The sequence below is a fragment of the Neofelis nebulosa genome, chromosome 15 (assembly GCF_028018385.1).
Source record: "Neofelis nebulosa isolate mNeoNeb1 chromosome 15, mNeoNeb1.pri, whole genome shotgun sequence".
Lineage (NCBI taxonomy): Eukaryota > Metazoa > Chordata > Mammalia > Carnivora > Felidae > Neofelis > Neofelis nebulosa.
Window position 1 is genome coordinate 1637154 of NC_080796.1, and position 24034 is coordinate 1661187.

General features: G+C 39.1%; 1 protein-coding gene and 1 pseudogene across 1 annotated transcript; one reads left to right on the plus strand and one right to left on the minus strand.

The window, feature by feature from the left end:
- Window positions 1-52: 52 nt before the first annotated feature.
- On the minus strand, window positions 53-23818 carry LOC131496446 (ankyrin repeat domain-containing protein 26-like). The gene is made up of 5 exons (XM_058701996.1): window positions 23704-23818; window positions 4641-4854; window positions 2397-2574; window positions 2026-2163; window positions 53-241 (listed from the first exon to the last, which is right to left on the minus strand). Exons 1-5 carry the CDS (start codon window positions 23816-23818, stop codon window positions 53-55), a joined length of 834 nt encoding a protein of 277 aa, XP_058557979.1.
- On the plus strand, window positions 8772-11646 carry LOC131495876 (dnaJ homolog subfamily C member 10-like; annotated as a pseudogene).
- Window positions 23819-24034: the final 216 nt, after the last annotated feature.

A 24034-nucleotide genomic window follows, 5' to 3' on the forward strand; every position in this document is an offset into this window, starting at 1 on the left:
AATAGACAACTCTCACATACGTACTTTGAGAAATATCAACACACACATCAACTCACCGTCTTTTTGTAACACATACACATTCCTGTTCACTGAATTCAGTTAAAGACACAAAAGGTATTATCTCCCTGCCTAGTTCTGATTTTTTTATGGTGTCTCTTTCCAGTCTTAGCACGACAATTTCATCCTGCAACATGTGGTTTTTATGTAACCGATCTTGTGTTTTCTCCTGATTATCAGAAAGCTAAGTAAAACCAAGCACATTTTCAGATAGCACTCAATAAAATGGCAGTATCATGATTTTCTTTGAAATTAAAGTATAATCTGTGTTTAAACAATGAAAAGGTTGCAGGGGGTGCCAGTGTGGTTCAGTTGGTTGAGTGTCTGACTCTTGATTTTGGCTCAGGGAATGATCTCACATTCTGTGGGTTCAAGCCCCGCATCAGGCTCTGTGCTGACAGTCAGGAGCCTGCTCAGGATTCTCGCTCTCTCTCTCCCTGCCCCTCCCCTTCTTGCATTCTCTCTCTCTCTCTCTCTCTAATGAATAAAGAAACATGAAAAGAAAGAAAGAAAGAAAGAAAGAAGAAACAAAGAAAGAAAGAAAAGAAAAGAAGGAAGGAAGGAAGGAAGGTTACAGTAAGTGAATATCCAACTGGAAAAAAATAAAGTTGGCTCCAAATCTCAAATTTTAGACAAGCATAAGTTCCCAAAAGTTCAGAACTTTAACTGAAGATAATGAAGGCATGAAAGTTAAAAAGTCTTTGTGAGAAAAGTGTTCAGAATCTCAGAATTGGAAAAGCCTTTCTCTGATTTACAACAAACCAGAAGGCCTAAAATAAAAGATTAATAAATCTGACTATACTTAAAAATTGAGTTTACAGTAGGTATCGAACACAGCGACCCCACAGTACAATCCTTAGCTCTGCATATACTCGGACAGATTAAATTTCCTAAAAGTCTTCTTTCCTGAGAATATTTCATAGATATCTACTTTGCTACCATTTCTATAGTCAGTTATAAGAATTATATCTATTGATAACTGAAAAATCTAGGCACTGTACTATAATAGAAACACTTCTACATACATCAATGAACTCATTTGGTTATCACAATTCTAGAATGGAGAGATTAAAACGGTGAGCTGCAGGACTCTCCCCAGGTCTTCTCACTCCACAACTAGTGTTCTTGCACCAACCACTGCCACTTCTCTAGTGTAAATACACAAGTACGAAAGAAGTCTTGTATTTCAAAATACTCATAGGAAATAAGGTGAAATTTATACATCTCTTAGAAAACCATGAGATTATTTACTGCTGTAATAACTTGCATTTCCTCTTCATGTTGAAAACAGTAATAAATATAAAAGAGGGGAAATACACTCAGCTATTTTATTAGGAATAAAATACCTATCAATAAATTATCATTAAGTATATACCACAGCATACCATTGTTATCAAAAGTTCCTTGTAATGAAATAGGATGCTACTTGAAGCAAAACTGTTACTTTTCTCAAAAGTAGGAGACTTGATACCGAACATATGATCAGTGAACTGGCTACACTTGTCCTCCTGTCCATTAGCAGAAGTGTTCAACTAACCTATTAATATATCAAGGCAGTGAAGTAACTGTTCAAAACTAAAACGCATGTTGCTAGTAGCAATAGTATTGAGATTAGGGAAAGCTCATCGATTCCTACAGAAAGTAATAAAAGCCTCTCCTTTGGATGAGGACATTATGAATGTCACTAATTGTTGCAGACAAATGCATTTAATCAAGAATATTATTTTATCCAGCGAAGCAGAAATGCCACCATCCCCCATGCCCCTCCGCAAAATATATGTGCTTTTAAAATCCTCTATAGTTTCCATGATGAACAGAGTTCAGTTTCATATATATATATATATATATATATATATATATATATTTATTTATTTATAAACACACACGGAGTAAAAGTAATAATAACTAAAACATAGAATGTATACAAATACATACACACATGTACTTCAAAATAACTAAAGAAGATACCTTAGAACTAGTTTTCTTATGAGCCATTTCTAGCTCCTTTTGCTTGTAAAGATGATTGTTTAGACTTCCATCTGGTAAGACTCTGGCCTTCTGATCTGGAGAAAGTTGCCACTGAGTGTCACTGCGCTCTTCTACAACCTGGAGACACATTTCATTATGATTCTGGTCTCATACCGTTAAAAAAAAAAAAGGTCAAAAGCTGAAGTGGAGAACTTTAAAAAAAATGTTCAAAAGAACATAATCCCATGTTTTAATTTATTTTAAACCTAAATAATATATCTTGAGTCAAAGGGATACTATAAAATATATGTGTATAATATTACACTATGTAATATGGATGGAAATACAGTTTTTATCAAAAACTGATTTACCTGATTTTTGGTGGCCTTCAATTCCATGTTTAGCGTTCTAAGAGCGAGTTCAACTTGTTGTTTTGTTTCAACTTCTTTCTTATATTCGTCTTCTTTTCTTCTTAACTTTTCCCTAATATTTTCATATAACATATCAGCATTTCTTCTTTCTTCTTCTTCTTCTTGTTTTAAGGTACATCTGCAATTACATGTGCTTCTTTTAAAATTTGCTTTGTTAGACATAAAAAGTTCATTTTATGATCTGGTTCCACATAAGTTGGCTTATTATCCAAATGAAAAATTTCTATGTTTTCCGATTGTTTTCCTTGTAGGGCTCATGTTTTTAATTTGTCACTTCAATCTCTTCCAAACCATATATACAGTTGAAAAAAAGCCAGGAGAAAGCATTATGCAACTTCGTTAGTTTTAGTCAGTAATAACTCTGGTAGATGTTGTAGGAAAGGAAGTTTGAAATTATTCAGGAAAGTTAGAGTTGAAAATTACCCCCTTTCCCACAGGTATAATTATTCCTCCATAGGACAGATAATTCAGTTTCTCATTAAAAAGAGAAGTTACTGGGGCGCCTGGGTGGCGCAGTCGGTTAAGCGTCCGACTTCAGCCAGGTCACGATCTCGCGGTCCGTGAGTTCGAGCCCCGCGTCAGGCTCTGGGCTGATGGCTCGGAGCCTGGAGCCTGTTTCCGATTCTGTGTCTCCCTCTCTCTCTGCCCCTCCCCTGTTCATGCTCTGTCTCTCTCTGTCCCAAAAATAAATAAAAAAAAAAAAAAAAAAAAAAAAAAAAAGAGAAGTTACTGTTTATAAGCAAGTTTATCAATTCACTGGAAATAAAATTTCCACTTGACGGAACCTTACAGGTACCTCCAAAAATGATGTGCAGTGTAAGAGAGCATCTGTGGATGTTGTTTACACAACATACACGTGCAGATTACTGTCATCCAAGACTATGCTGACGAGTCTAATATCTGTTGCCTATACTTTTTGTTTCTTCTTCCACAACACTTGCAACTTACCTTGTTGAGGGTGATTACCTACTTTACGAATCACTTAAACATCCCTTTTAGAACAACACAGGATACGTATTGATTAAGTAAACAATAAAGAGTAATATGACCTTTCAGCATACACTCTTGAATTAATGTTATCTACCTATGACAGAGATGTTGAAAAAACTTATCAGTAATCACTTTCCGTGATTACTTTTTTTTAATGTTTATTCATTTTTGAGAGAGAAAGGGAGGGCCCATGCAAACAAAGGAGGGGCAGAGAGAGAGAGAGAGGGAGGCAGAAAATCCGAAGTGGGCTCTGCACTGACAACACACAGCTCGATGTGGGGCTCAAACTCACGAACCCTGAGATCATGACCTGAGCCAAAGTCGGACGCTTGACTGACTGAGCCACCCAGGGGCCCCCATTTTACTTTGTTTAAATTTTTTATTGAGAGAGAGATGACTCAAGTGAACGAGGGCAGAGAGAGACAAAGAGAGACAGAATCCCACGAGGGGCAGACAGAGAGGGAGAGACAGAGTGAGAGAAGAGGAGCTCACCCGAAGCGGGGCTCCTGCTCACCCAAAGCAGGGCTCGAGCCCACCCAAAGCAAGGCTCAAACTCACAAGATCATCACCTGAGTCAAAGCCAGATGCTTAACCAGCTGAGCCACCCAGGCACCCCCACTTTACTTTTTAACCCCTGCATGTTAAGAAGAAAACGGATTCAATTTTGGCAAATTTTACTCTCTTGAGAAAAAGGACCATTTTATACTCTGTTAGTAGGTACAGAAAGTAATATAAACTTTCCTGAGAACAACTTAAAAATATGGATCAAAGACCTTTTTAAAAATGTTTACACTTTAACCAGATTACACTATATTGAAGAATTGATTCCAAGTAAGTAAGCAGACATGTAGAAACAGATTTATATAAAAGACATTCCTGACAGCATTAATTAAAATACTGAAAGATGAAAAACAAGCATAATTCAATCTCTTAAATAATGATGTTTCTTGGACTATGGTGGACTTTTATAGGGCCATTAAAATTGTGATTTGGAATATACATTAAAGTATTAGAAGTATTCACTGTTAAGAAGTTGCTGTGTTATTGCCAAGAATCACACACCTCACAACACTAAACAAGTATTCTTTCCAGGAAAATCCCATAAGGTAAGTCAGCAATTAGAAAACTGCCCCTACACATCTGTAGTATAAAAGGAAACAGTTGAAATATTTCCTTAAAGCCAAGATGCTGTACCTCAAACTGCAGAATTCACGTTCCCATTCCACTTTTTGATGTTCTAACCGTGATATCATGTCTTTGGCTTCTCGTAGCTCGTTTTGTAGTGCACTAACCACTTTGTCCATTTCTGTCATTTTTCCCATAAGAAGTTTACAGTGATTTTTGTTAAGTTTCCTTAATTTCTCATAAGAAACACATATATCTCGGATTTTCAAGAAGCCAGCATAATCTGCATCAGAGAAGAAACAGAAATAAAATAGATGAGTACTTTTTGCATATACAGGCCTGTGCATCTTCAATTCACTCATTCACACATTGAATAAATATATACCTTCCATGGAAGATGTTATACTCAGCTCTACAGATACAATAGAGAAGACCCCTGGCTCTCGATTAGCTTAAAGTCTAGTGAAGGAGAAAGACAACTCAAATGGTAATTCTAAATTCAGATAGTTCCTATTAGAAGACAGAGTTCTGTGATCATAACTTGATCTAGATTGGGCCCAAGGAAGATAGATGTCCCTGAGGAAGAGATAACTATACTGAGGAATGAAGGATGAGCAGGAGACAATTAAGCAAAGGAGGAAGACAAGCACTCTCGACAGTCTAGAGCATGTGCCGAAGTTCCACTGTAATCTGCTTCTGGCCAAGATGGGGTAACACGTACTGATTGATCTTCCTACCTGAAGCAAGCAAAAACAAAACAGACAAAATACAATTTTAACATGATTTTCAAGACACAGAACTTCAGACAATGAAGGACAATGATCCCTGAAAACAAAACACGTTAGCCTAACGCGTATGCCCAAGCTCACTGCCTTGAGGGAGTTTTCAGGCTACGACACAAGAGACATATATTATTTAAGTAGATTTCACCAGAGTCCTTGAGTCAAGGTGGCAAAACTGAGAGTCTGGTGAAGTCAAGGCAGATAGAGACGACAGGTCAGCATCCAAGAGAGGAGAAAGCAGGACACAGAAAGAACCCTGGGCATCTGCACAGGGTCCCCTTTGGCTATTCGGCAGAGTAACAACCAGTGCATACATGGAAGGAAGTCATCAAGGGAAAAAAAATCTGAAAAGAGTAGAGGAAACACTGCCTGGTGCTCCCACAGCACGAGGGACAGTATCTATTCACATTAGCTAAGATAGAAAAACTCATAATTTGCCATAGGCTGATCACCACTCTGGATTCAGCCAATAATTCGTAAGAGCAAGACTAAAGGATCCAACTGTTTGTAAGTAACTTAACTATATCTCCAAACAAAGCATGAAAAGATAACTAGAGGCATGGAAGGTATTGATTTAAAAACCAAATAGCACTTACAGAGATGTAAATTATGTTAGCCATGAACAATACGATGGGTAGGAATAAACACATATTAGACCTCACAAAACAAAAGACTGAAGTTTAACATAGGAAACTTGGGAGAAAACTTCAACTGGGAAATATACAATTGCCCAAAGAGGCAGGGGACAAGGACAGGGAAAAAAAATGGCCCAAATCTACCTAAACCTCAGGAACACTATAATCCCACTGACCCAGGAAGGATATGTCTAGGAAAGAAGAAATGGAAGTCAACTCTTGTGATTTGCCTAAACTCTATGCGATGTGGTATAACGTTACTGGAAGGGAGACTGTGATGCTGAAACCATAGACTATAAACCCTAAACCGACCACTAAAGCAGCAAAACTGAGAAGTTCTAGCTAGGAAGCCTAAATAAATAAATGAATAAATGAATACATGAATGAATAAATAAATAAATAGATAAAACTGAATCATAAAAATTACTTGATTAAAAGAAAGCGGAAAAAGAAGAGAACGGGAACAAGGAGCAGATAGGACAAATGCAAATCAAACAGCATGATGACATATTCAAATCAACTATCTCAAAAATCACAGTAAATGGCCCTTTGTAGCAACCTGGATGGAACTGGAGAGTGTGATGCTAAGTGAAATAAACCATACAGAGAAAGACAGACACCATATGTTTTCAGTCTTATGTGGATCCTGAGAAACTTAACAGAAACCCATGGGGGAGGGGAAGGAAAAAAGAAAAAAAGAGGTTAGAGTGGGAGAGAGCCGAAGCATAAGACACTCTTAAAAACTGAGAACAAACTGAGGGTTGATGGGGGGTGGGAGGGAGGGGAGGGTGGGTGATTGGTATTGAGGAGGGCACATTTTGGGATGAGCACTAGGTGTTGTATGGAAACCACTTTGACAATAAATTTCATATATTGAAAAAAAAACATCACAGTAAATGAAAACGGTCTAAAAGCCTCAACTAAAACGCAGACTGGCAGAATGGATAAAAAAGGAAGACTCAACTATATGCCACCTATACAAAATGCACTTTAAATGTCAAGACAGAAATTTGTTCGAAAGACAGAAATATGATATACCACACTAACACTTGACCAAAGAAGGCTGAGCTAGAGTGGCTATATGAATAGCAGACAAAACAGTTTCAAGCAAAAAAATTATTACCAGCAATAAACAACAGGTCATTGTATAATCATAAAAGGGTCAATTAAGAGCAATCTTAAATGTTCATGTATCTGTTAATAGCTTCAAAGTATATGAAACAAAAATTGATACAACTGAAAAGAGAAACAGGCAAATTCACAATTATAGTCTGATATTTCAATAGGCTCAACATCAGCAAGGGCATAGTAGACTTGGCCGCCACTATTCTTCTCAAGGATCTATGGAACACTTACCAAAAAAGACTATGTTCTGGGTCAAAAATAAATCTTAATAAAAGGAAGAAGTCAAGAGGCCTGAACTCATAATAGTGTGTTCCCTGACCACTAAGCAATCAAATCAGAAATCAAGCACAAAAATATCTCTGGAAAATACTCAACTATTTGTGAACTACAGAACACATCAAAATATCCCCTGGGTCAAAGAAGTAATGAAAAAAGAAAAAAAAATTAGAGAGGATTCTTAACTGAATGAAAATGAAAACATAGTAGAATTTGTAGAGTCCTGCTTTAGTAGCACTCACATGAAGACTTATAGCACTGAATGTATACATTAAAAAAGAAGAGGGAAGTGCGGTGCTCCTTGCTGCCTTTGTGGCTCCTCCCCCAGCTTCCCAAGGCACCCTGCCCTGCCCCGCCCCACCCTGGCAGTGGCTGGAGAGCAGGTGCTTTGTTCACACGCCCACAGCAGGACTTGGGTGGGTGGGGGCAGGGTCCGCTACCTGCCGGGATTTGAAGGTGGGGGAGTAGCTGTAGGAGGCGACCCCATTAGACTGAGGTGGGCATGGGCCGGGCCCCAGGCTCTGCTGGAGCGGGAGGTGGCGGCGGTGGCAGAGGCATGGCCCTTCTGGAAGGGAGAGCCCAATGCCTGTGCACCTGTCTCCCCTCCTTCCTCTCTGCCCCTGCCATGGGTTTTGTGTTCTAGCTCCCCACCTTTTTCTCACTACCTACATCATCAGCCTTCTGACTTCGCTTCCCAGCTTCTTGCGACCCTTTCTCTTACTTAAGCCTCAGTTACTCGGGCTCTTTTCACCCTAGTCCTGCCGGAGACTTCATATGCCAGCAGTCTCTTTCATGGGATGCCCCCATCCTTCCCCTCTCCCCACATCCTATTCTGGGCTGATGGCAGCCAGAAATCCTTCCTATTGCATTTACCGGCGGTTTCTACCTGGCTCTGAAGCGTGGCGCAGATCAAGTCCACCACACCCATGCTGAGAACGACCCCTAGGAGAACCACTTGTCCCATGGTGGTATTGGACAATATGTTCTCAATTTTCCTCTGGTTGCTTATTTTAGTCTGAATATTTGTTACCTCCACCTCTATACTTTACAAACGTATGTTTTGGTTGCATGACAAGGAGTTAGAAATGAGCCAGAGACCATTCGCAGGTAAGGAGAAGATTTAGACATTTAGGATTAAAGGAAGAAAGGAGAAACAGAATGTTAACAAGGTTAGATTCCTGAAAGTATTTTGATATCTTTTGTGATCTGAGGAAGTGGAGATTACTGAGCCTACACAGATTGACATTTTGGGAAAATTTCATGATGATTGATTCGCTCTTGGGGTAACGCGAACACAAGTTCTCAAACCTGCATGTTCTCTCAGTTGGAACCAGCTGTATATCTGAATGTTCACTTTCATCAGAACATGTATCAGAGAAAGAATGGGAGTCTGCTTCAACGAAAATGACTACCTCCGGGACCTGAAAAGGGTCATTCTGTTTCCTAATAGTGTATATGACCATTTTAGTGGGCACAGATCAGGAATTTTACAGTTTACTTGGAGTATCCAGGACTGCAAGCAGTAGAGAGATAAGGCAAGCTTTCACGAAGTTGGCATTGAAGTTACATCCTGATAAAAAACAAAAAACAAAAAACAAAAACGAATAACCCGGGGCGCCTGGGTGGCTCAGTCAGTTGAGCCTCCAACTTCCGCTCGCTCAGGTCATGATCTCACAGGTCGTGTGTTAGAGCCCCACGTCGGGTTCTGTGCTGATGGCTTGGAGCCAGGGGCCTGCTTTGGATTCTGTGTCTCCCACTCTCTCTGCCCCAACCCACTTGCATTCCGTCTCTGTCTCTCCCAATAGTAAATAAACACTAAATAAATAAATAAATAAATAACCAACCAACCAACCAACCTACCAACCAAATGAACAATCCTAACGTACAGAGTGATTTTCAAAAATAAATAGAGCATATGAAGTACTCAAAGATGAAGATCTGTGGGAAAAGTATGACAAATACGGAGAAAAGGGACTTGCAGATGATCCAGAAGGTGGCCCGTATGAAAGCTGGGATTATGATTGTTATGATTTTGGTATTTATGATGATGATCTTGAAAGCATGACATTGAATAGAAGAGAATTGGATGCTGCTGTTCATTCTGGAGAACTGTGGTTTGTGAACTTTTACTCCCCAGGATATTCACACTGCCATGAATTAGCTCCCACATGGAGAGACTGTGCTAAAGAAGTAGATGGATTACTTCAAATTGGTGCTGTTAACTGTGGTGATGATAGAATGCTTTGCCGAATGAAAGGAGTCAACGGATCTCCCAGCCTCTTCCTTTTTAGGTCTGGAACGGCCACAGTGAAATATCACAGGGACAGATTAAAGGAAAGTTTGGTGAGTTTCACCATGCAGCGCGTTAGAAACACAGTGATGGAATTACGGACAGGAAATTGTGTTCACTCCATAGAAACTGCTTTTGCTGCTGGTATTGGCCAGCTGATCACTTTTTGTTGCAAAGGAGGAGATTGTTTAACTTCATAGACATGACTCAGGCTCCCGGGCATGTTGGATGGTCTGGTTAATGTAGGATGGATGGACTGTGCCACCCAGGACAAACTTTGTAAAAGTCTGGATATTATGACAAGTACCACTGCCTATTTTCCTCTGGAACACATTAAATAACAGAGAGAAAAGCAGCGTTTTGTTCCTTAATTCATTGGATGCTCGAGAAATATATTTGGAAATCGTGCATAGTCTTCCAGATTTTGAGCTAATTTTGGCAAATACACTAACGGATCGATTGGCTCATCATCGGTAGCTCTTATCATTTAGTTTCGGAAAACATGAAAATCGAAATGATCCTGAGTTGAGGGAACTAAAAACTCTACTCAAAAGTGATCATATTCAAGTTGGCAAGGCTGACTGTCCCTCTGCGCCAGACATCTGTAGTAATCTCTCTGTATTTCAGCCATGTCTAGCAGTATTTAAAGGACAAGGAACCAGGGGCGCCTGGGTGGCTCAGTCGGTTGAGCGCCGACTTCGGCTCAGGTCACGATCTCGCGGTCTGTGAGTTCGAGCCCGGCATCGGGCCCCTGTGCTGACAGCTCGGAGCCCGGAGCCTGTTTCGGATTCTGTGTCTCCCTCTCTCTGACCCTCCCCTATTCATGCTCTGTCTCTCTCCGTCTCAAAAATAAATAAACGTTAAAAAAAAATTAAAGGACCAGGGACCAAAGAATATGAAATTCATCATGGAAAGAAGATTCTATATGATATACTAGCCTTTGCCAAAGAAAGTGGTAATTCTCATGTTGCCACACTTGGACCTCAAAATGTGTCTGCCGATGACAGGAACCGTGGCTTGTTGATTTGTTTGTGCCATGGTGTCCACCATGTCAAGCTTTATTGCCAGAGTTATAAAAAGCATCAAAGCATCTGCGTGGTCAGCTTTAGTTTGGTACACTAGATGGTACGGTTCACGAGGGACCCTGTAACACGTATAACATTCAGGCAGATCCAACAACAGTGGTATTCAACCAATCCGAGTTTCATGAATAAGAAGGACATCACTCTGCTGAACAACAGATCTTGGAATTCATAGAGGATCCTAGGAACCTTCAGTGACCTCCCTGACACCCACCACTTTCAATGAACTAGCTAAACAAAGAAACCGTGATGAAGTCTGGATGGTTGACTTCTACTCCCATGGTGTCATCCATGTCAAGTCCTAATGCCAGAATGGAAAAGAATGGTCTGGACACTAACTGGACAGTTACTTTTGGCAGTATAGACTGCCAACAGTATCATTCTTTTTGTGCCCAAGAAAATGTTCAGAGATACCCTGAGATAAGATTCCCCCCCCCACAAAACCAAATAAAGCTTTTCAGCATCACAGTTACAATGGCTAGAAGAGAGATTTGGGGTACGGGATTCCCACCTCAAGCATCCACAAATCTAATGACTCAGACTTTCGATGAAAAAGTTATACAAGGGAAAAATCGGGTGATTGAATTCTATGCTCCTTGGTGTGGACCTTGCCAAAATTTTTCTCCAGAGTTTAAGCTCTTGGCTAAGATGATGAAAGGAAAAGTGAAAGCTGGAAAAATAGACCGTCAGGCTTAGGCTCAAACATGCCAGAAAGCTGGCATCAGAGCCTATCCGACTGTTAAATGTTATCCCTATGAAAAAGCAAAGGGAAACATTTGGAGAGAGCAAATAGATGCCAGAGATGCAAAAGCAATTGCTGCCTTACTAAATGAAAAATTGAAAAATCTCCACACTCATGGAGAGAGAGATAAGGATGAAGTTTAATGATGCAAAGATGAAGAAAAAAGAGAAAAGGAATTCTAACCCATGACATCAGAAGAACATCTTTGTAGGATGTTGCTACATTCTGGGTCAGAATAAAGGAACATTATCTCGGAATTGTAATTGCACCATCTGAATTCTGTACAACATTGGTATAAATGAAGGGTCTGCAAGCTTTTTCTGTAAAAGGCCAAACTGTAAATATTTTAAGCTTTGTAGACCATGTACTTTTGTCACATAGTACTTTGTTTTTGCTTTCTTTACAACCCTTTAAAAAATCTAAAACTTTTCTTACCTCAGGGCCATACACAAACAAGTCAAGCCACTTTCAGTCCACGGGCCATAGATTGCTGACCCCTGGAAATGATACTAAACCTGCCTGGCTCAACCAGGAGCCTGCACTGTCAAGTACATACATGTCTAGGGTCTATTCCTTAAAGTTTTGTGGCTGGCCTGAAAGGAAATAATTTGGTATTTATTTACCTGTCTTAAAAATTGTGTGAAATGGATTGTGGCCATAGTGTAATTAAACACACACACACACACACACAATGTGGCAAGCAGATAGCCTATTTTCATGGTGTATTATATTAAAGAGATTTTCTTCTTTTTTCTTTATAGGTTGAAGAACTGATTATAAGTTTTCACAATTGAGAAAAATTTTGGTAAAATAATGCCAATAGATTTCTACACTATCTAGAAGAAGAAGAAGAAGAAGAAGAAGAAGAAGAAGAAGAGGTGGTGGAGGAGGAGGAGGAGGAATGAGGAGGCACAAGAAGACAGAGGAGGAGGAGGAAGGAGGAAGAGGAGGGAAGGAGAACAAGGAGATGGAGAGGGAAAGGAAGAAGAAGAAGAAGAAGAAGAAGAAGAAGAAGAAGAAGAAGAAGAAGAACAACAACAACAACAACAACAACAACAACAACAACAAGGAGAACGAGGAGGGAAGGAGGAGGAGCAGAAGAAGAGGTGGAGGAGGAGGAGGAGGAGGAAAGAGGAGGCGGAAGAAGACAGAGGAGGAAGAGGAAGGAGTAAGAGGTGGGAAGGAGGACAGGGAGATGGAGAGTGAAAGGGAGAAGGAGAAGAGGAGAAGAGGAGGAGGAGGAGGAGAAGAGGAGAAGAAGAGGAGGAGGAGGAGGAGGAGGAAAGAGGAAGGGGAAGTGGAGAGAAGGAGGAGAGGGAGAGGGAGACAGAGTGGGAAAGGGAGAAGAAAAAGTAGAAGAAGAAGAAGAAGAAGAAGAAGAAGAAGAAGAAGAAGAAGAAGAGGAGGAGGGAGGAGAAGGAAGACGGAGAGGAAGAAGAAGGAGAGGAAAAAGAAGAAGAGGAAGAAGAGGATGAGGAAAAAGAAAGGTCTGAAATCTATGACATTTCCACCTTTTGAAAATAGAAAACCAAAACAAATTAAACCCAAACCAAACAGAAGAAAGGAACTAATAAAGACAAAAATCACATGAAAAAAAGCAGAAAAACGATAGAGAATAATCAATGAAACCAAATGCTTTCAGGAGGTGAAAAAAAAAGGATCAATTTCTACCAAGACTGATCCCAAAATGAAGAGAAACAAGGGAAGTATTAACAATATAACAGAGATTAGTAATGTAACTAACATTACTGGAGATTCACAGATACTAAAAAAATCACAAAGTAATATTATCAACTTTATATAATTAATTTGACAACTCAGATGCAGTGGGTAAATCCCGTGAAAGACAGAAATTATCAAAGCTCAATCAAGAGTGAAGGGTGCCTGGCTGGCTCAGTTGGGAGAACATGTGACTCTTGATCTCTGGATTGTGAGTTCAAGCCCCATGTTGGGTGTAAAGATTACTGAAATGAAATGAAATGAAATGAAATGAAGTGAAATGAAATAAAATAAAAAAATAAAATAAAATAAAATAAAGGAAAAAAAGAACAGATAAACTAACTAACTCTATATGTATAAAAGAAACTAAAGTCTTAGATAAAGATCTTTCCACAGAAAGCAATTCCAGAGCCAAGGGGCTACACTAGTAAATTCATCCAACACTTTAGGAAGAAATGTTATCTATTCTACACAAAGTCTCCCCCCAGAATGGAGAGGAGAAATATTTGTCACCTCATTCTATAAGGCTAGCATTACCTGAGACCAAAACTAGACAAAGATACTATAAGAAAGAAAATTCTGTCATAAGCATGGGAGTCCAATTTCTGAAGAAACCATCCACAAATCAAGTCTAACACTACATTAAAGAGGGGGGTGTGTCAACAGGGCAGAGAAGTAGGGGGACCTGAAATGACCACATCCCTCAAACACAGCAGTGAGGCAAGAAGATGTGGAAATCTAGGAATCCGGGCTACAGAGTGACACAAACATCTCCAGGGGCCCATGGGGACAACTTGCCAGGTCAGGGAGATTTTTAATCTATTCTTTCTGCACCTCTTCTGTATCTCCTTCTTATTTTCCTTTCTCTCTCTCTCTCTCTCTCTCTCTCTCTCTCTCTCTCTCTCCCCTGCCTGGTCAATTTTTTGTCTTCTTCTCTTTTCCTTTGCCCCTGTCATTTCTCCCTTTGTATGAGATAAGGCATCTTCCATCACCACCCCCCGTGTTTAAATTCTTTTCCAAGGTTACATTATGAACAAATCTAAGCACACCTGCTGGAATGGCCAACCCACCAATATGAGTAGGGAAATAAAGCAACCAGAGTCACAAAAACAGAGAGCATGAAACACACTCCAAAGATACCTGTTGAAGGGCCAGGCCCTGGATAGTATATGACCCCTTTTAAAAATAGTAGTGCTCACAGGTGCAGGACACATGACAACTAGGAAAACACATAAAGTACCGAACACTGAAGAAATGGAAGAATTCTCCTCAAAAGAAACTCCAGGAAGAAATTAGAGCTAGAGAATTGCTCAAAACAGATATAAACAATGTATGGTTCAAGAATTTAGAATAATAGTTGTAAGATTAACAGCTGAGCTTACAAAAAAGCATAGAAGACAGCAGAGAATCTATTGCTGCAGGGATCAAGGAACTAAGAAATAGTCACAGCAATTAAGAAATACTGTAAATAAGATGCAAAATAAACTAGATGCAGTAACAGCAAAGATGGAGGAAACAGAGGGGAGAATAAGTGACATAGAAGATGAAAGTATGGAAAATGACGAAGACAAGAAAAGGGGTGATAAGAAAATATTAGACCATGAGGGGAGTATTAGAAAACTAAGTGATTCAATGAAATGTAATAATATCCAGATCATAAGAGTTCCAGCGTAAGAGAGAGAGAGAGAGAGAGAGAGAGAGAGAGAGAAAAGGGCAGATGGTTTACTGAACAAATTATAGGTGAGAACTTCCCTAATCTGGAGAAGGAAGCAGACATCCAAATCCAGAAGGCACAGACAACTCCCTTCAGATTCAACAAGAATAGGTCTTCTCCACAGCATATCATAGTGAAACTGGCAAGTTACAAAGAGAAAAGAGAATTCTGAAAGCAGCAAGGGACAAACGGGCCTTAACCTACAAGGGTAGACACTTATGGGTAGTAGCAGACCTGCCCGCTGAAACTTGGCAGGCCAGGAGGTGACGGTAGGAAAAAAGTCCAAGTGCTGAATAGGAAAATATGCAGCTAAGAATCCTTTCTCCAGCAAGGATGTCATTCAGAATAGAAGGAGAGATAGGCTTTCCCAGAAAACCAAAAACTACAAGAGCTCATGACCACTAAACCAGCCCTGCAGGAGATCAGAGACTCTGTGAGTGGAATGTTGTCAAGGCTACAAAGGACCAGAAACATCACCACAAGCATGAAAACTCCAGACAACACAATGTCATGAAATCCATATCTTTAAATAATCACTCTGAATGTGAAGGGACTAGATGCCCTTATCAAAACACATAGGGTATCTGAATGGATTAAAAAACAAACAAAATCCATCTATATGCTGTCTACAAGAGACTTATTTGACACAGGAGGACACCATTAGATTGAAGGTTAGGGGATAGAGTACCATGTATTATGCTACTGGAAGTCAAAAGAAAGCTGGGGTAGCCATACTTAGATCAGACAAATGAGATTTTAAACCAAAGACTCTAACAAGAGATGGCGAAGGGGATTATATCATAATTTAGGGATCTATCCATCAAGAAGAGCTAACAATTGTAAATGTTGGTGCTCCCAACTTGAGAGCCCCCAAATACATACATTGATTAATCACAAACCGAAGCAATCTTATTGATAATCATATGGAGATTGTAGGTGACTTAAATACTCCCTAACAACAATGGACAGATCACCTAGGCACAAAATCGGTAAAGAAACAAAGGCCCTGAATGATACGCTGGACCAGATGGATTTGACAGATCTATTCAGAACTTTTCATCCAACAGTAGCAGAATACACATTCTTCTCAAGTGCACGTGGAACCTTCTCCAAAACAGATCACACAGTGGGTCACAAAACAGCCCTCCATAAATATAAAAGAACTGAGATCATACCATGCGTATTTTCAGATCACAACACTATGAAACTTGAAATCAAACAAAAGAAAAAGTTTGGGAAGCCTCTAAATGCATGGAGGTTGAAGAACATCCTACTGGAGAAAGAATGGGTCAACCAGACGATGAAAGGCAAAATTAAAAAATATATATACGGGCAAATGAAAATGAAAACATGACAGTCCAACCCCTTCGGGATGCAGCAAAGGCAGCCCTAAAAGGAAAACACATCGCCATCCAGGCCTTTCTCAAGAAATAAGAACAACCCGAAATACAAAATCGAACCTCACACCTAAAGAAAGTAGAAGAACAGCAAAGAAACCCTACAGCCATTAGAAGAAATAATAAAGATTAGAGCATATATAAACACTATAGAATCCAAAAGAAAAACCTGCAAAAAAAAAAAAAAGTAGAACAGATCAATGAATCTAAGAGCTGTTTTTTTTAAAGAATAAATAAACTTGATAACCCCCTAGCCAGCTTTCTCAAAAAGAAAAGAGAATCCGAATAGATAAAATCACGAATGAAAAAGGAGAGGTCACAATCAACACCACAGAAATACAACTATTAGAGAATACTACGAAAATGTATATGCCAACAAACTGGACAACCTGGAAGAAATGGACACAAACCTAGACAACCACACATTACCCAAACTTAAATGGGAAGAAATAGAAAATTTGAACAGACCCATAACCAGCAAAGAAATTCAATCAGTTATCAAAAATCTCCCAACAAATATGAGTCCTGGACCAGAAGTCTTCCCAGGGGAATTCTACCAGACATTTAAAGCAGAGTTAATACCGATTCTTTTCCAGCTGTTGAACAAAGAAATGGAAGAAAAGCTTCCGGACTCTTTCTATGAAGCTAGCATTGCCTTGATTCCCAACACAGATAGAGACCCCACTAAGAAGGAGAATGACAGGCCAATATTCCTGATGAACATGGATGCCAAAATTCTTAACAAGATACTAGCAAATCCAATTCGGCAGTATATGAAAGAATTCTTCACCATGATCAAGTGGGATTCATTCCTGGGCTACAGGGCTGGTTCAATATTCGCAAATCAATCAAAATGATACATCACCTTAATAGGAGAAAGGATACGATCATTCATATGATCCTGTCAATAAATACAGAAAAACATTTGACTGAATACAGCATCCTTTGTTAATAAGAAACCCTCAAGAAAGTTGGGATACAAGGAACATACCTTAACATCATAAAAGCCATATATGAGAAGCCTGCTGCGAATATCCTCAATGGGGAGAAACAGAGAACTTCCCCTCTACCCTGCCCGCCGAAGATAAGGAACACAAAAGGGACGTCCACTCTCACCAGTGTTGTTGAACATACTGTTGGAAGGCCTAGCCTCAGCAATCATACAACAAAATGAAATAAAACACATCCAAATTGGCAAAGAAGAAGTTAAACTTTCACTTTTCATAGATGGCATGATACTCTACATGGAATACCTAAAAGACTCCACCAAAAAGCTGCTCCAACTGATACATGAATTCAGAAAAGTCACAGGATACAAAATCAACACACAGAAATTGATTGCACTTCTATATACCAATAATGAAGCCACAGAAAGAGAAATCAAGAAACTGAGCTCATTTACAATTACACCAAGAACCATAAGATACCTAGGAATCAACCTAACCAAAGCTATAAGAGATTTGTATCCTGAAAACTATAGAAAACATATCAAAGAAATTAAAGAAGACACAAAGAAATGGAAAAACATTCTATGCTCATGGACTGGAAGAAGAAATATTGTAAATATGTCGATAACGACCCAAAGCAATCTACACATTCAGTGCAATCCCAATCAACGTTGCACCAGCATTCTTCTCAGAGCTAGAACAAACAATCCTACAATTTGTATGGAACCACAAAAGATCCCAGATAGCCAAAGTAATGTTGAAAAAGAAAACCAAAGCTGGAGGCATCACAATCCCAGACGTTAGCCTCTACTACAAAGCTGCGATCATCAAGGGAGTATACTATCGGCACAAAAAGAGACGCAAAGGCGAATGGCATAGAATAGAGAATCCAGAAATGGACCCACAAATGTATGGCCAACTAAACCTTGGCAAAGCAGAAAAGAGTATCCAATGGAAAAAAGATAGGCTCTTTAAGGTTAGAGTGGGAGAGAGCCAAAGCATAAGAGACTGTTAAAAACTGAGAACAAACTGAGGGTTGATGGGGGGTGGGAGGGAGGGCAGGGTGGGTGATGGGTATTGAGGAGGGCACCTTTTGGGATGAGCACTGGGTGTTGTATGGAAACCAATTTGACAGTAAATTTCATATATGAAAAAATAAAATTAAAAAAGAAAACTAAAAAAAAATGCTTAATATATTACCAATGTCTGATTTTTAACCTTTACTTTCATGTTTTGATTCAGTTGCTCCAAGTGCATATTTGACTCTTCAATAAACAAAGGTATCCTCCTTTAAATTAAAAAAAAAAAAAAAAAAAAGATAGGCTCTTTAGCAAATGGTGCTGGGAGTGCTGGACAGCAACATGCGGAAGAATGAAACAGGACCAGTTTCTTACACCGTGCATAAACTCAAAATGGATGAAAGACCTCAATGTGAGAGAGGAAACCATCAAAACCCTAGAGGAGAACACAGGCCACAACCTCTTTGACCTTGGCTACAGCAACTTCTTCTCAACACATCTCTGAAGGCAAGGGACATAAAAGCAAAACTGGACTCTTGGGACCTCATCAAGGTAGAAAGCTTCTGCACTTCAAAGGAAACAATCCACAAAATTAAAAGGCACCAACGGAATGGGAGAAGATATCTGCACATGACATATCAGGTAAAGGATTAGTACCCATACTCTAGAAAGAATTGGCCAAACTCAACACCGAAAAACAAATAATCCAGGGAAGAAATGGGCAGAAGACATGAATAGACACTTTTCCAAAGAAGACATCCAGATGTCCAACAGGCACATGAAAGGATGTTCAACGTCGCTCATCATCAGGGAAATACAAATCAAAACCACATTGAGATACCACCTCACACCGGTCAGGGTAGATAAAATTAACAACTGAGGAAACAACAGACATTGGTGAGGATGTGCAGAAATGGGAATTCTCTTGCACTGTCGGTGGGAATGCATGGTTGATGCCGCTGCTCCAGAAAACAGTGTGGAGGTTCCTCAAAAAATTAAAAATAGAATTACCTTACAACCCTGCAATTGCACTACTAGGCATATATCCGAGGGATACAGGAATGCTGATTCATAGGGGCAAATGTGCCCCAACGTTTATACTATCAACAATCACCAAATTATGGAAAGAACCGAAATGTCCATCAACTGATGAATGGGTAAAGAAGATGTGGTTTATATATACAATGGATATTACTTGGCAATGAGAAAGAAAGAAATCGTGCCATTTGCAACAACATGGATGGAACTGGAGGGTACTATGTGAAGTGAAATAAGTCAGTCAGAGAAAAACAGATATCATATGTTTTCACTCATATGTGGATTTTGAGAAACTTAACAGAAGAACATGGGGGAATAGAAGGGGGAAAATAGTTTCAAACAGAGAGGGAGGCAAACCATAAGAAACTCTTAAATACAGAGAACAAACTGAAGGTTCATGGAGGGGTGGGGGAAAGGGGAGAGTAGGTGATGGGCACTGAGGAGGGCACTTGTTGGGATGAGCACTGGGTGTGGTATGTAAGTAATGAATCATGGGAATATACTCCCAAAGCCAAGAGCACGATGTATACACTGTACGTTAGCTAACTTGACAATAAATTATATTTCATTAATTAATTAATTAATTAAACTACAGCAATGTGTGTGTGTGTGGGGGGTAATCTAACAATACACTAAGGGATAATTTGTTGTTACCAAATGGGGTTTATCCCAGAAACGCAGAGTTGGTTTAAGATTCAAAAACCGTATCTATCTCCGTAGATAAAATATGTTCCTTGTCAAAATTCAACATCCATTCCAGATAAAAACTTTCGGCAATCCTGGAATACAAGGGAACTTCAATATGATTTAAAACAAAACAAAACAAGTCTTGATAACTCTACAGCTAACGTTATATATAATGGTGAAAAACTGAATGCATTTCCTATAAGATCAGGAAGAAGACAGGAATGACATTCACTGAATGACTTCTTTTGTTCAGCACTATACTAGCAGTTCTAGCCAATGCAATCAAACAAGATAAAGCAACAAAGGACATCCAGATAGAAAATGAAGTGAAACTGTCTCTATTAGCAATCACACGGTCTCAAAATAGAAGTTGGCAAACTCCAGCCTATGGGCCACGTTACTTGTTTCGGTAAATTAAATTTTATCAAAATACAGCCATGTCCATTAATTTATGCAGTATCTATTGGCTGCTCTTATAGTACAATGGAAAAGCTGATTAGTTGTGACAGAGAATGTATTGGCTACAAGTCTACAGTATTTATCATTGCTAGTAAAATAGTTAAAAATCAATTTTTATGACCTTTGCTTATGTAGAAAATCTGACAGCATTAAGAAAAATGCTACTAGAATTAATAAATGAATTAATCATGGCACATGCATGACTCAGTCGGTTTAGTGTCTGTCTCTTGATTTCAGCTCAGTCTATGATCCCAGAGTCATGGGATGGAGCCTGATGTCAGGCTCGCACTGAGCATGGAGACTACTTAAGATTCTCTCTCTCTCGCTCTCTCTCTCTCTCTCTCCCCCCCTCTCTCTCTCTGTCTCTTTCTCACTCTCTCTCTCTCTCTCTCTCTCTCTCTCTCTCTGCCCCTCTCCCCTGCTCATGTACTCTCTCTAATATTAAATATATCTATACATATAAATTGATCAAGGTTGGAGGATACAGAATCATTACACAAAAATCAACTATATTTCTATATATTAGCTATAAAGAATCAAAAATTAAAATTTTGGGGTATCTGGGTGGCTCAGTTGGTTAAGCACTGGGCTCAGGCTCAGGTCATGATCTCACCGTTGGTGCGTTCAAGCCCCACGTCGGGCTCTGTACTGAGAGCTTGGAGCCTGGAGCCAACTTCAGATTCTGTCTACCTCTCTCTCCGCCCCTCCCCAACTCATGCTCTGTCTCTCTCTCAAGAGTAAACATTAAAAAAAATTAAATGTAAGATATATTATTTACAACTGCACTGAAAATAAAAAGCAATCACAGTTAATATCATAAAAGACAGAAAGACCTATACATTAAACACTACAAAATATTACTGAGAAAATTTTAAAAGGCCTATATCAAGGGAGAGATATATACTCTGTTCAGGGGTTAAAAGATTCAATATTGTCAAGAAGTCAATTCTCCCCAAATAAATCTGTAGATTCAACATAATCTAAACTTAAATTCCAGAAGACCACCAGAGTTGGTTTTTGTTTGTTTGTTTGTTTGTTTGTTTGTTGTAAGAAACAGACAAACTGAATCTAAAATTCACGTGGAAATGCAAAGGATCCAGAGTAGTGGAAGAACCCTGAAAAGAACAGAGCAGGAAGACAAACACTACCTGATTTCAAAAATCCTTATAAACTGGCAGTGATTAAAACAGCATAATATTGGTACAAAGATGGACAAAGAGATCAATGAGACAGAATAGAGCACATACTTAAACCCTCACATATGTGGCCAACTGATTATGACAAAGGAACAATGGCATAAAGTGGAGAAAACACAGCCTTTTCAATAAGTGGTGCTGGAACAACTAGATATCCATATGCAAAAGAATGAACTTGTGTCCATACTCTGTATCTCAAATAAAAAAGAATATAAAATCGGTCATAGATCTAAATGTAAGACCTAAAACTATAAAACTTCTAAAAGAAAGCATGAGATAAAAGCTTTGTGACCTTGTGCTATGCAAATATTTCTTAGATATGAAAACCAAAAGCAACAATCATACAAGAAAAAATGAATGTGTAAACTGGACTTCACCAAAAAGAAAAACTGCTCTTCAAAAACACTGTTGAGACAAGGAAAAGTCACAGAGTGGGAGAAGAAAAACCTTGCAAAGAAAAGAGAGGTGAGAAAGGAACTGTATCTAGCTCTTTCCACCATCTTTCTGTGCCACCATCATGATGCATGTGAATGTCGTGGCAGATGCTCCCCAAAGCATAACAATACTGAAAAGAGAAGCAAACTCCAGGTTCTTACTAGGCCATGCTCCAAAGACATTGTCCATTTTCTAACTGTGATGATGAAGCATGGTTACACTGGTGAATTTAAAATCATTGATGATCACAGAGTTGGGGAAATTGTTGTGAAACTCACAGGCAGGTTAAGCAAGCATGGAGTGACTGGCCCCAGAATTGATGGACAATGCAAAGATCCAGAAAAATGGCAGAATAATCTGCTCAGTTTGGTTTCATTATACTGACCACCTCAGCTACAGTCATGGACCATGAAGAAGCAAGATGAAAACACACAGAAGGGGAAATCCTGGGATTCTTTTTCTAGGGATGTAATACATATGTGCAAATAAAATGCCTCAGTGGAAACAACAACAACAACAACAACAACAACAACAACCACAAAAAAAAAGAAAACAAAATAAGAAGGAACTGTGTCTAGATTATACAAAGAATTCTGAAAACTCAACAACTAAGAACACAAACAAACAAATTTTTAAAACAACCAAAGGTTTGGACAATTCAAAGAAGATACACAGATGGCAAACAAGCACATGAAAATATGCTCACCATCATCCGTTATTAGGGAAATGTATATTGAAACCATAGTGAGATATATACTAAATATCCATCCGAATGGCTAGGATTTAAAAAGCTGACAATACTAAGTGTCCATGAATATGTATGTAGGAATTGGTGCTGACACAGACTGCTGGAGGGAATGGAAAACCATACTACTCCTTTAGAAAACAATTTGGAAGCTTCATAATAAGGGAATATAAAGGGACATGAGATTTTTAAGGGTGATGAATATGTTAACTGTCTGGATTATGGTTATCGTTTCATACGTGTAAACATATGTCAAAACTATCAAATGACACACTTCATATATGTGCAGTTTACCTAACTAAAGCTGTTGGAAACAAAAAGCTCTTTCAGAGGAAGAACGTCTAAAACATTGGATAAGACACAGACGGAAAGAAGGATGTAAAACCATACAAGATGAAGCCAGAGGACTGTGGCCTTTAACCTAATAGCAATGAGAAGTAATAGCTATGCTTTAAGCAAGGGGGTACCATGATGAAAGACACATTTTTTAAAACATATACTAATCATGGTTGCAGTGTAGACCAAGGTCCTGGGAGGTAGAATGGCAGGGAAAACAGTCCTGAGGTTATTTCAGTCATCTAGGAGAAAAATAATGACCTGACCTGGGTGAAGGCACAGAAGAGAAGCAGAGTTAACAAACACATTAGATGTGCCATTCCCACTAAGAAAGGTACAGTAGAAATGATGGCTCTTTGGCTGAGAGGATACAATAGTGCTCCTTTTATTTTAATATAAAACATATTTCTGAGATGAGCAGCTCTATAATACAGCAGTGCTCTATGGTGCAGTAGTAGGCAAGGTGTGCACATATTACTACAGCAATATACGTAAAAAGGCTTCCTACCTTTACAATCCATGCCAAGTTGTTCAATCAGCAACATGAAATTCTTAGAGTAAGGCAACTCACAATGCTCTGAAGCTGTTTCAGATGACTGAATGAAGTCAACAAGGTCATCCATAGAGGTAATTTGCTTTTTGACCTACCAATGAATAATACCATTTCAAAATGTCCCCCACATATTTATAAAATATACTAGGTGTAGAGAAGTGATAAATAGCCATCTTTTTATAAAAGCAAAAACAGGGGCACCTGAGTGGCTCAGTCGGTTGAGCATCCGACTCCATTTTGGCTCAGGTCATGACCTCAGGGCTCCTGAGTTTGACTCCCACGTTGA

Coding starts and splice junctions, on each gene's coding strand:
- LOC131496446 (XM_058701996.1), bottom strand. CDS start 23,818: ATGGATGACCTTGTTGACTTCATTCAGTCATCTGAAACAGCTTCAGAG. Junction 4,855..23,703: donor ACTTGGCATGGATTGTAAAG/GTAGGAAGCCTT, acceptor TCTCTGATGCAG/ATTATGCTGGCTTCTTGAAA. Junction 2,575..4,640: donor CGTGAATTCTGCAGTTTGAG/GTACAGCATCTT, acceptor ATGTAATTGCAG/ATGTACCTTAAAACAAGAAG.